A 12,567-nucleotide genomic window follows, 5' to 3' on the forward strand; every position below is an offset into this window, starting at 1 on the left:
TTTCTTTTTTTTTGTTTTTTTGTGGTTTTAGACCTTTTATATCTTTTCTTTACTATTTTCAGAATAAAAGTCACGTTGATTTACAACTAAATGTTTGTGACCCTTTGAAAAAGTTCCCTCTTCAGTTTGACAGCTTCACATCTCCGAGCTCCCATCATGCATCAGGGGAATCAAGTGCTCGTCTCATTTCAAAGGCTCTGATTGGTTGATCCCTCCTGGTCCAGCATATCCCAGAATTCACTGTGTTTCAATGACGAACCATTTTTCAAACAGGTGATGGCGCCGGTGAGTGCAAAGGGTGCAGGTGTGAGGGCGGGGCCAGCTGACTGATGCTGAAGATGGTGGTGGTGTGATGAAGATGATGATGATGGTGGTGGTGTGATGAAGATGATGATGATTAAGATGGTGGTGGTGTGATGGAGATGAAGATGATGAAGATGGTGGTGGTGAGATGAATATGGTGATGATTAAAATGGTGGTGGTGTGATGAAGACGATGATGATGGTGGTGGTGTGATGAAGATGAAGATGATGAAGATGGTGGTGGTGAGATGAAGATTAAGATAGTGGTGGTGTGATGAAGAAGATGAAGAAGATGATGAAGATGGTGTTGGTGTTGGTGTGATGATGATGATGAAGATGGTGTTGGTGTGATGATGAAGATGATGAAGATGTTGTTGGTGTGATGAAGATGCTGAAGATGGTGGTGGTGTGATGATGAAGATGATGAAGATAATGATGAAGATGGTGTTGGTGTGATGATGAAGATGATGAAGATGTTGTTGGTGTGATGAAGATGCTGAGGATGGTGGTGGTGTGATGAAGAAGATGAAGACGATGATGAAGATGGTGGTGGTGTGATGAAGAAGATGGTGAAGATGGTGGTGGTGTGATGATGAAGATGATGAAGATGATGAAGATGTTGGTGGTGTGATGATGAAGATGAAGATGATGATGAAGATGGTGGAGATGTGATGATGAAGATGATGAAGATGATGAAGATGAAAACCAGTTCATTCTCTGTTTTCCTGATTCAGACTTTTCCTCCTGAATCTTTCAGATTTTCTTCTGTAGAAAGAAAGGATCGTGGAAAGTAAACAAAGGGAGGGAGATGGGGAGGGTGGGGGAGGGGTGAGTGGAAAAAGCAGAGTGAGGGTTAACGGGGCCTCCAGGTATGTCCCCCCCCCCCTCGCCCCCCCGCCCCCAGCCACTGAGCTGAGTTTAGATTTTCTGCTCTCAGACTAAATATGAAGCTGTTTGTGTTAAAGTGAAGCTTCAGCTGAACAGAGATAAACAGAGAACGCAGCTTCGCCCACATTCACCCAGACTGAACCGGACTCTGTAGACCCTGACCCAGAGTCCCAGAGTCCCTGAGTCCCTGTGACCCACAGAGACCCTGACCCAGAGTCCCAGAGTCCCAATGACCAACAGAGACCCTGGCCCAGAGTCCCAGAGTCCCTGTGACCCACACCTCTGAGACAGACCTGATTCACACAGACCTGGATCCAGACAGACCTGGATCCACACAGACCTGGTTCCACACAGACCTGGATCCACACAGACCTTTTATTCAATAATTCTAACATCTTTATTCTGGGTATGTATAGACGAACAGAACAGAGCCCTGTATTTAAATGGTCTGTTATTTGAGGGGGGGGGGGGGGTCTTAGTAGTGAGTTCTTTCAGTCAACATTTGAATGACCTCTGACCTTCGACCTCTGACCAGCTACGGCGGCCTGCAGGGTCATATCAAAATAAAAGCCTTCAGACGGACAGAACCTCTCAGGACGTCTGTGTTTTACAGCAGCTCTTAAAAACCAGTGGAGACTTTATTGACCCCTGAGGTGATCAGGAGGTCAGGAGGTCAGGAGGTCAGGAGGTCAGCTGATCAGGAGGTCATGTGATCAGGTGATCAGGTGGTCAGATAGGTAGCCAGGTGAGCGCCTGCAGGCCGTACAGGTGACAGAGGAGGGGCGTCAGGCTTCAAATGAGGTAAGTGATCAGCTGATTGATTGATTCTGTCAGTGTGTTGCTCAGAGGCACTGCAGCAGTGCCTGGAATTCACCTGTTCCTCCCTCAGTGTGGACTGACAGGCACCAGCCGCGTCCTCGCAGAGACACAGGCTCCATCAACACGTGGAAACAAAAACACCACGTCACAGTTTCCACATTTCAAATGTTTCTTCTGTGAAACATGAGTCGACACATTTTGTTGCTGGAACAACAAATAACAGTCATGTTGACGGTGATGTCACTGTCATGTGACCCCTGGTTCTTCTTCTCTGCTCTGTCCACGGGTTCAGGGTTATGTGTGTGTGTCAAGTGTCATGTGTGTGATGTTGTTGTTGACCTGGTTGTCTTCTTGTCGTCGTTGGAGACAGATTGTGTTGATGATGAATATTATTTTCTGAACCAATGAGGTCGATCGATGACTCGGAGGTCGTCACGCGAGGAGAGATGGTGTCACAGATCATGATTTCATCTGATTATTGATTTTTATTTCCATCCATAATGAGAAGCAGTAAAATATATATTTTTTTAGAATGATCATATTTTTTTACAATAAGGTTTGAATGTGTGAAGCAGCTGTTGTTGTTTCTCACGTGAGCTTCTTCCTGTGGAATGTGACTCTGTCATTAAAACAACAGCTTCTTTTAAAACTGCCTCATAAAGTGCAAACAGTGAAACAGTGTGAGTGAAGTGATGCATTCTGGGTGGTCCGTCTCCATACAGGGAGGAAGGAGCGGGGGGGGGGTCTGATAAAGAGAGTTTCCACTGTTTAACTCCGACGCTCTTATTGTGAAAAGAAACTTTGCTCACGTTATTTTCTTCACATATATATTTTATTCTGAAAAGACGGATTCATCTGTGTGAATTATTCCTCATGTTCAGACGAGGTCCATTTGCATTGTGGGTAATGTGAACCCCAGGTTTAAGAGTGGGATGATAAATCTGCTCCTTTAACGTCTTCAGCTCCAAATTATCTCTGTAATAAAACCATAAATAAAATCCTTATCAGAGCCGCTGTGGGGCCCCTGGGGGGCTGTGGGGCCCCTCAGGGGCTGGGGGCCCCTGATAGAACAGGGCCTCAGCCCTTCACAGAAATAGAGCCATGAAAGTTTGTCATGTTTTACATCATTGTGGATAAAAACAAAATTTACATCAAGGTCAAAGAATTTGTGACTTAATGCTCCACCCAGTGGAAACGTTCAGTGACACAAATCCAACACACCCAGTGAACAACAAGCTTCCAGAGACAGTTTGTTATCATCTGAGTGTTGTGTGTGTGTGTGTGTGTGTGTGTGTGTGTGTGTGTGTGTGTGTGTCTGTGTGTGTGTGTGTGTGTGTGTGTGTGTGTGTGTGTGTGTGTGTGTGTGTCTCTGTGTGTGTGTGTGTGAATGGTTATTTCAGGAGAAGCTGATATGAAACATCCTTTAACTTCAGGAAGTTTCCGATCGAGGTGAAAAGTCACAGAACAGAACGTGAGACAAAGTTTAATCATCTTCTTCAGACTCACGTTAGTTTAAAGTTACTTTCAGTTACAGTTACTTTCAGTTACAGTTTCAGTCTCTGTTGTGTAACGTTTTCATATCATGTGAAATAATGACTTTGTTCATAAATCACAACATTTACAATAATGAATTTATCAGAAAGTTGCAACAATGTTAAAAAGGTTCATTTTTCTTTTGGGGAGATTTTGTAACTTTTGCTCAAAGTGTGAATAAATGCACTCAAATATTAATATAGATAATAGATCCAGTTTATAAATGTAAATCTATCGTTGTTCACGTCAAACTGAAGAAACCTGACGACCGAGAATCTTTAGATTTATGAAAATCTGAGTTCAAACATAAAGAAAACAATTAAACACAGTTTGTTATTTAATGTCCTTTACATTTTTTACATTCAGTGACTTGATCCACTTTCATCCTCACGTGTGTTAAATGTTGTATTGAACTTTAATTTGTTTAAATGTATATTTTAATATGATATTTCTCTTATTACTGAAACTGTCCTTCACTTTTCACTGATAAAACTTAAAACTTGGAAAAATGGTGACGGATCAGGACCTGTGATGAAGACCAGGACTGTGATGAAGACCAGGACTGTGATGAAGACCAGGATCTGTGATGAAGACCAGGACTGTGATGAAGACCAGGACTGTGATGAAGACCAGGACCTGTGATGAAGACCAGGACTGTGATGAAGACAAGGACTGTGATGAAGACCAGGACCTGTGATGAAGACCAGGACTGTGATGAAGACAAGGACTGTGATGAAGACAAGGACTGTGATGAAGACCAGTACCTGTGATGAAGACCAGTACCTGTGATGAAGACCAGGACTGTGATGAAGACCAGGACTGTGATGAAGACAAGGACTGTGATGAAGACCAGGACTGTGATGAAGACCAGGATCTGTGATGAAGACCAGGACTGTGATGAAGACCAGGACTGTGATGAAGACAAGGACTGTGATGAAGACCAGGACTGTGATGAAGACCAGGACCTGTGATGAAGACCAGGACTGTGATGAAGACAAGGACTGTGATGAAGACAAGGACTGTGATGAAGACCAGGACTGTGATGAAGACAAGGACCTGTGATGAAGACCAGGACTGTTATGAAGACCAGGACTGTGATGAAGACCAGTACCTTTGATGAAGACCAGTACCTGTTATGAAGACCAGGACTGTGATGAAGACCAGTACCTGTGATGAAGACCAGGACTGTGATGAAGACAAGGACTGTGAAGAAGACCAGTACCTGTGATGAAGACCAGGACTGTGATGAAGACCAGGACTGTGATGAAGACCAGTACCTGTGATGAAGACAAGGACCTGTGATGAAGACAAGGACTGTGATGAAGACCAGGACTGTGATGAAGACCAGTACCTGTGATGAAGACCAGGACTGTGATGAAGACCAGGACTGGGATGAAGACAAGGACTGTGATGAAGACCAGGACCTGTGATGAAGACCAGTACCTGTTATGAAGACCAGGACTGTGATGAAGACCAGTACCTGTTATGAAGACCAGGACTGTGATGAAGACCAGTACCTGTGATGAAGACCAGGACTGTGATGAAGACCAGGACTGTGATGAAGACAAGGACTGTGATGAAGACAAGGACTGTGATGAAGACAAGGACTGTGATGAAGACCAGTACCTGTGATGAAGACCAGTACCTGTTATGAAGACCAGGACTGTGATGAAGACCAGTACCTGTTATGAAGACCAGGACTGTGATGAGGACCAGTACCTGTGATGAAGACAAGGACTGTGATGAAGACCAGTACCTGTGATGAAGACCAGTACCTGTGATGAAGACCAGGACTGTGATGTAGACAAGGACCTGTTATGAAGACCAGGACTGTGATGTAGACCAGTACCTGTTATGAAGACCAGGACTGTGATGAAGACCAGTACCTGTGATGAAGACCAGGACTGTGATGTAGACAAGGACCTGTTATGAAGACCAGGACTGTGATGTAGACCAGTACCTGTTATGAAGACCAGGACTGTGATGAAGACCAGGACTGTGATGAAGACAAGGACTGTGATGAAGACCAGGACTGTGATGAAGACAAGGACTGTGATGAAGACCAGGACTGTCCAGGACTGTATTGTTGTGCATTTGGTAATAAAAAATCTTGAATCTTGAATCTTGATGAAGACTGGAGATCTGGACCAGGACTGTGGACCAGGATCAGAACCAGTACCAGGTCCTCGTACTGCAGGTGAGGCTGCAGAGGCGCACGTGTCTGGTTTCTCCTGTGGGAGGGGCGGGGTCAGTTGGGTGGGGGGGCGGTGATGAAGAGGAGGAGCAGCTGCTTCAATCTGTCGCAACGTTTTCTTTGTTTCACATGAAAAGTTCTGATGAACAATCTCAGACCGAGTCTCACCGATCAAACCGGATTAAACTGGGATGAAACCGGATTAACGGGGGATTCAACCGGACTAAAGGCGCAGGGGAGGAGCGGCGGGACTCGAACCGGAGCAGAAGTTCGAGTCTGGACCAGAATCCAGATCATGGATCATTAGAACCTGACCTGGAGGAAACGGGTCTACATGGAGATGAGAGGATCTCAGAAGTGATCGCGTGTTGATTGTTTATTGATCAGCGGAATGGCCGCGCTCCCGCTGCTGCTGCTCGCGCTCTGGACCTGCGGGCACGACAAGAGCGCGTTCGCGACGCGACCCTCCTACAGCCTGTACACCGGCGGGCACGCGCATGGAGTCCGTGCAGCCAGCAGACACAGGTAGGATGACACGTGCACGGAAAGGATGAGGATGATGATGGTGATGGAGGAGGAGGATGTGGTGACGTCATCTCAGAAGGGTTCTCTGTCAGATGTTTTATTGTGAAAGAGAAGAGGAAGTGTTTAAAAGTTGCTGGTTTGAATCCTGGTGCTGGAGGTTCGATACATCTGACTGTGACGTCACGATGATGTCACAGTGACGTCCTCTCTGCTGGTCCCACGCGTCAGGTTATTTAAATTAATTAAGATTTTATTTACATTTTTTTAAACCCAGAACATCCGTCAGTAGAACTAATGATTCCTCGATGAGCATCAGCTCCTTAAAGGCTCAGCGTGTAGAGCTTAGTGCCATCTGGTGGTGAAGTGTCACGTTGCAGCTGACCCTGGTTCTGTTCCTGACCGTGGCCCTGGTTCTGGTCCTGGTCCTGGTCCTGACCCTGTTTCTGATCCTTGTCCTTGTCCTGGTCCTGGTCCAGGTCTTGGTCCTGGTCCTGATCCTGACCCTGACCCTGGTTCTGATCCTGGTCCGGGTCTTGGTCCTGGTCCTGGTCCTGGTCCTGACCCTGGTTCTAATCCTGGTCCTGGTCTTGGTCCTGGTCCTGGTTCTGCAGGAACCGTCAGTAACAGATTTTAACTTGAACAAACTAGTGAAGAACTTCACGTTCACTGATGTTCTCATATTTGGAGAATATATATATATTAGTTTATAATAATCGTATTTCATTAGTTTGAAGGATTATAACTTAATCTATAAATGAGGTCATATTGATGTTGACATTCTTCTGTTTAACTAAACGTATTATGATCCTGTTGAATGTTGGAACGCACAGATTTGCTTGAAATTCACTATTTTAGTTATTTCTATATTTCTATACATTTACAGATCATTTTTTATATTCATAGCAAATTGCATATTACAGTGAGTTAATGTCTATTTATACTATATCACACTCACCAGTACACTACTGTGGCATTATATCATTTATAAATACATATATTTCACATTATTTTACTATTTTTACCAGTTTACTCAAACTCATATTCATATTGTACAAGATACATTCCTATGATCTTATAACAATATAAATGTTCACGTTAATTTCAATATCTTCTTGTGCTCGTGCTCAAACACAGTTTACGTCCTGTGTCACTGAACCTTCACACAGGATGTTAGTCTACGACACGGATTCTCAAACGAGTGTGTGTGTGTGTGTGTGTGTGTGTGTGTGCGTGTGCGTGTGTGTGTGTGTGTGTGTCCAGACAGCACACACACACACAGGCCCCGGGGCTCCCCCCCCCAGTCATTCGCTCAGAGAGACACACACAGTGAGATCAGAGCTCGTTCACGTGAAGCAGCCGATCAGTGACAATCAAGACAGTGTTCAGAAGCCAAGCTGAAGAGAGAGGACGATGAAGCTGCCTTGCTCGTGGGTTCACAGGGAATGAAGGAGGACACGAGCAGAGACCAGTGAAAACTCTATGAGACCCAACAGATAGACACTGAGCAGCATTACACCCCGTCACATGCATGTGTTCTTTTTGGTTGAGCTTTATCATTGTTCACAAAGTGATTATATTAAAAATAATTTTTCTCTATTTTTGAAAAAGTAGAGACTCAGTGATGTCACCAAACGTTCTTCAATTAAGTTGAATTTAAGCAAAGTTGCAAATGTCACAAAAAGTTGTTTGAAAAAGGTTTTTTATTTGCACGTCAGCAATTCCTGAAGTAATGTGACTTTAATGTTCATGTGTGTGTTATGTAAAAACACCTTTTCCTTTGTAATACTTCTCTTCTTCACGTCATTTTGAAGCTCTGCTGCTGTGACAGGTGGATTTCTCAGGGTTCAGTTCTCATCTCATCTCTGGAATCAGAACTTCAGTCTCTGAACGTTTTACTCATGTTCACGACTCAACACGTCGGACACGAGGCAGGAAACACTTCTGTTTATTATTTTTGCGATGGAAGCGTTTCTGGAATCTGAAGTTAGAAACTTTGGTGCAAACTCAAAAACACAAACATGAGCCTGATGCTCAAACACTAATTGATGTTATTTATTTTAAATAAACATTTTCTGAACAAGACAAGTTGTCGTTTGTGTTGTTTCCCTGTAACTGTTCACATGAAGTCACAGTTACAGCTTGAATTGAAACACACACACACACAGACACACGTACACACACACAGTGAAGTTTGAGATGTCATCATAAAAATTTTTAACAAACGCCTAAATGACTCATTTCCTGTAGAAAGAGTGACATCATGCTGTGTGTGTCTGTGTGTGTGTCTTCTTCTGTGTTTGTGAGGACCAGTTGCTCAACACAATCGTGATGTTTGAGGTTTGTGTTGCATTATGTCGACGAGCGTCCTCACAAAGAAGAAGCACAACTCTGAAGTTAGAAAGGTTTGTGTTTGTTTGTCGTGTTTGTACGAACAAGTGGACGAGAAAAGTGAGACCAGAATCTGAACATCTTCTCTCATGAGGTCGAATGTTTCCTCTCGTCTGTCTGTGGTGTGTCAGTGTCTCAGCCGGCTGGAGGTCAAAGGTCAAAGCTGCTCCTGATACTGAGGGTGAAGACGTGACAGTGACATCAGGACTGAATGTTGGAAACCCTAACCCTTCTCTTTTTATTTTACTAATGTAAAATGACCTGAAAAACATAGAATGAATTCAACACATCTGATATAAATTAAATTTAAATCGAGTTAAATAAAAACCCAGAATAAATTCTGTTTGTATTAAAGACACATTTTTAGAGACATCATCTCAATTTAACAGTTTTTTGTTCGTGTGTCTCACTGATCATGTGTCAACTTGACAAAGACTCAAATCTCCTCGATTCATTTTGTCTCCACATTTAATCATTTGTACATTAAATTAAAAAAAATATTTTTCAGTTGAAACGATGAACCAGTTGAAAACCAGTAGATTCCTGATGGTTGTTCAGGATTCCAGAGAATTTTAAACATAATTTAATTTAAACACAAAAAGACTGATGACATCACCACCACGCGCTGAACATTTGCTGAAGTTTTTACCCACAATACCCCTCACACATCAACAATGTTGTGCTGTGTGTGTGTGTGTGTGTGACACAGGAACTGGTGTTCGTTTGTGGTGACAAAGACGGTGAGTTGTGTTGTCGAGGACGGAGTGGAGACGTATGTGAAACCTGATTATCATCCCTGCAGCTGGGGGAGCGGACAGTGCAGCCGAGTGGTGGTGTGAGTATACACACACACACACACACACACACACACACACACACACACGCTGGAATGTTGGTGCATGATGACTTCACTGTTTTAGTTATTTGCATTTTACAGTATTAGCAGCTGCTCCTTCAGAAGTTTGCTGACGTGTTTTCTGTGTGTGTAGCGCCACCATCAGGCCACTCCTCCACACACAGCTTCCTGCTGATAGAGACTGTAAACAGTAACAAACAGGTCACATGAGGGATTCTAACATCTGTTCCTCGGTGTTTCTGTTGGTGATTCTCTTCTGGGCCGACCGGCCCTGCAGCCCCACAGATGGATTCAATCAAGTTTTACTTTCAGTTTTCAGAGGCTCTGATTGGCCGAGAGCTGCTCGCCAACATATTTGCGGTGGACTGAAGGGAAACAGAAATAAGAGAAGTTTGCCTGAGATCTGAGATCAGATAGAGAAAATCTTCTGATCAGCAGGAAACTGTAAAGAAACTCTGTGGTGATCGGTTCGTTTCACGGGATTAACAAATCCACGTTTATTATGTGATTTCACTTCCTGTTTCTGCAGGTGGAAGCAAAACATGGTTCTCTCTCACTGAGCACATGAAACCGTCCAATCACAGCCCGCAGCCCACGGGCTCCTCATGATGTCACATGGACACGTCATGATGTCACATAAACACCTCATGATGTCACATGGACACGTCATGATGTCACATGGACACGTCATGATGTCACATTGACACGTCATGATGTCACATGGACAGGTCATGACGAGCCGGTCGGCTGCTGGCTGTGATTGGACGGTCGTGTCAAGCGGTTTCCTGTCTAACAGCAGAACCCCGACGTGTCTCTGCAGGTACCGGAGCTTCATGAGGCCGCGCTACAAGGTGGCGTACAAGATGGTGACGCAGATGGAGTGGAAGTGCTGTCATGGCTACAGTGGAGAGGACTGCTCCAACGGTCCAGCTGGTGGAGCAGGACCCCAGGTCTCCACCTTCAGACCACAGCCCAGACCTGGACCTGGAGGAGGGACGGGCTCTGGAGGAGGACAGAGCGGGGGACACGGTGGTGAGTGGAGTCACAACGTTAATGTTTAGACTCGTTTTTTAATCATGGTGTCGTTAAAAGACACTTTAAACATTTCTTCTCTCTGGCTTTAGAGGAGTTTCAGACCTGTTTCATCAAAAGAGTTGTTGAATATTATAATTCTCAGCTGTTTATGATCTTAATACTAAGTTTTTCATTTAAATTCTTTAGACAGCTTGTTGTTTCTAAGTTCAGTGAAACCAACTCGAGAAACTTTCATTCTCAGTCCAACACACAGCAGCAGTCATGTGACCTGTGCTGACCTCTGCTGGTGACCTTCAAGAACTGCTCCTCTTATCGCTCTGTTGCTTCTTTTTATTTTTTTATTTTTTTGAAGGAAAAGTTGAGAATGAGAAGATGAGGCAGCTTGAGGAGAAGATCCAGAGTCTGACCAGGATCGTCCAGGACCTGCAGTCCACCATGAACAATCCGTCCGTCAGCAGAGGAGGAGGAGGAGGAGGAGGAGAAGAAGGAGGAGGAGGAGGAGGAGGAGGAGGAGGAGGAGGAGGAGGTTCGTCAGGAGGAAGAAACCCTGCTGATGCTGCTCAGCCAGAGATTAAAGAGACGATTCACAGTATCCAGACCAAACTGGACCAACTGGACAATCGCACACAGGTGTGGCAGCATTTCCCTTTTTCCATAGTTACCTGTGGGGCTGCTGTGTCAGATCCTGATAGTCCAGATCCTGATAGTCCAGATCCTGACAGGTCAGATGCTGATAGTCCAGATGCTGATAGTCCAGATCCTGACAGGTCAGATCCCGATAGTCCAGATCCCGATAGTCCAGATCCCGATAGTCCAGATGCTGATAGTCCAGATGCTGATAGTCCAGATGCTGATAGTCCAGATCCCGACAGGTCAGATGCTGACAGGTCAGATGCTGATAGTCCAGATCCCGATAGTCCAGATCCTGATAGTCCAGATCCTGATAATCCGGATCCTGACAGGTCAGATCCTGATAGTCCAGATGCTGATAGTCCAGATGCTGATAGTCCAGATCCTGATAGTTCAGATCCTGATAGTTCAGATCCCGACAGGTCAGATGCTGATAGTCCAGATGCTGATAGTCCAGATCCCGATAGTCCAGATCCCGATAGTTCGATCCTGATAGTCCAGATCCTGATAGTCCAGATCCTGATAGTCCAGATCCTGACGGGTCAGATCCTGATAGTTTGTGTTGTTTTGTTCACGTTGGCTCCTTCTCCTCCGACAGGCTCATGATAAAAACCTGCTCAGCATCAACAACCACCTGGTGAACGGGAAAACCAACGATCTGGACGGAGGTTCTCCTGGAGGAGGACTGAGCGGAGGGAAGCTGAACTCACTGAAGGAGGAGATCCTGAGGGAGCTGGAGACCAGAGTGTCGCTGTCCTGCTCCTCCTGTCAGGTATCACCAAACTACAGTCAACTAATCACAGCGCCCCCTGATGGTCAGGAAGTGACTACAGCCATATGTGAAGGAACAGTTCAACATTTCTGACAAGATGTCAACACAACATTACAACCAAATACTCACAACACAATGAATTACTTTAGCCCTATCAAATACTCCAACAGACGTATTTCCATTGGACACATGAGTTGAGTGGATGGGTGGATGATTGGTTGATTGGTTGGTTGATTGGTTGGTTGATTGGTTGATTAGTTGGTTGATTAGTTGATTGGTTGGTTGGTTGATTATTTGGTTTATTGGTTGATTGGTTGATTAGTTGGTTGGTTGTTTAGTTGGTTGATTATTTGGTTGATTGGTTGATTAGTTGGTTGATTAGTTGGTTGATTGGTTGATTAGTTGGTTGATTGGTTGATTGGTTGATTAGTTGGTTGATTGGTTGGTTGATTGGTTGATTGGTAGATTGGTTGGTTGATTGGTTGATTAGTTGGTTGATTGGTTGATTGGTTGATTAGTTGGTTGATTGGTTGGTTGATTGGTTGATTAGTTGGTTGATTGGTTGATTGGTTGGTTGATTGGTTGATTAGTTGGTTGATTGGTTGATTAGTTGATTGGTTGATTA

The 12,567-nt window shown here is 44.5% G+C and overlaps 1 protein-coding gene across 1 annotated transcript in view; it reads left to right on the top strand.

Annotated features, from left to right (window-relative positions):
- Positions 1 to 5,824: 5,824 nt before the first annotated feature.
- The window catches only part of LOC128432067 (EMILIN-1), an 11,397-nt gene continuing 4,654 nt past the window's right edge, over positions 5,825 to 12,567 (top strand). The window contains exons 1-5 of the mRNA XM_053417718.1: positions 5,825 to 6,261; positions 9,359 to 9,484; positions 10,326 to 10,537; positions 10,893 to 11,170; positions 11,769 to 12,020. Of these exons, the coding sequence (XP_053273693.1) occupies positions 6,128 to 6,261; positions 9,359 to 9,484; positions 10,326 to 10,537; positions 10,893 to 11,170; positions 11,769 to 12,020 (1,002 nt within the window). The 5' untranslated portion in view covers positions 5,825 to 6,127. The remainder of the gene's footprint in view (positions 6,262 to 9,358; positions 9,485 to 10,325; positions 10,538 to 10,892; positions 11,171 to 11,768; positions 12,021 to 12,567) is intronic.

The sequence above is a fragment of the Pleuronectes platessa genome, chromosome 1, assembly GCF_947347685.1.
Source record: "Pleuronectes platessa chromosome 1, fPlePla1.1, whole genome shotgun sequence".
NCBI lineage: Eukaryota > Metazoa > Chordata > Actinopteri > Pleuronectiformes > Pleuronectidae > Pleuronectes > Pleuronectes platessa.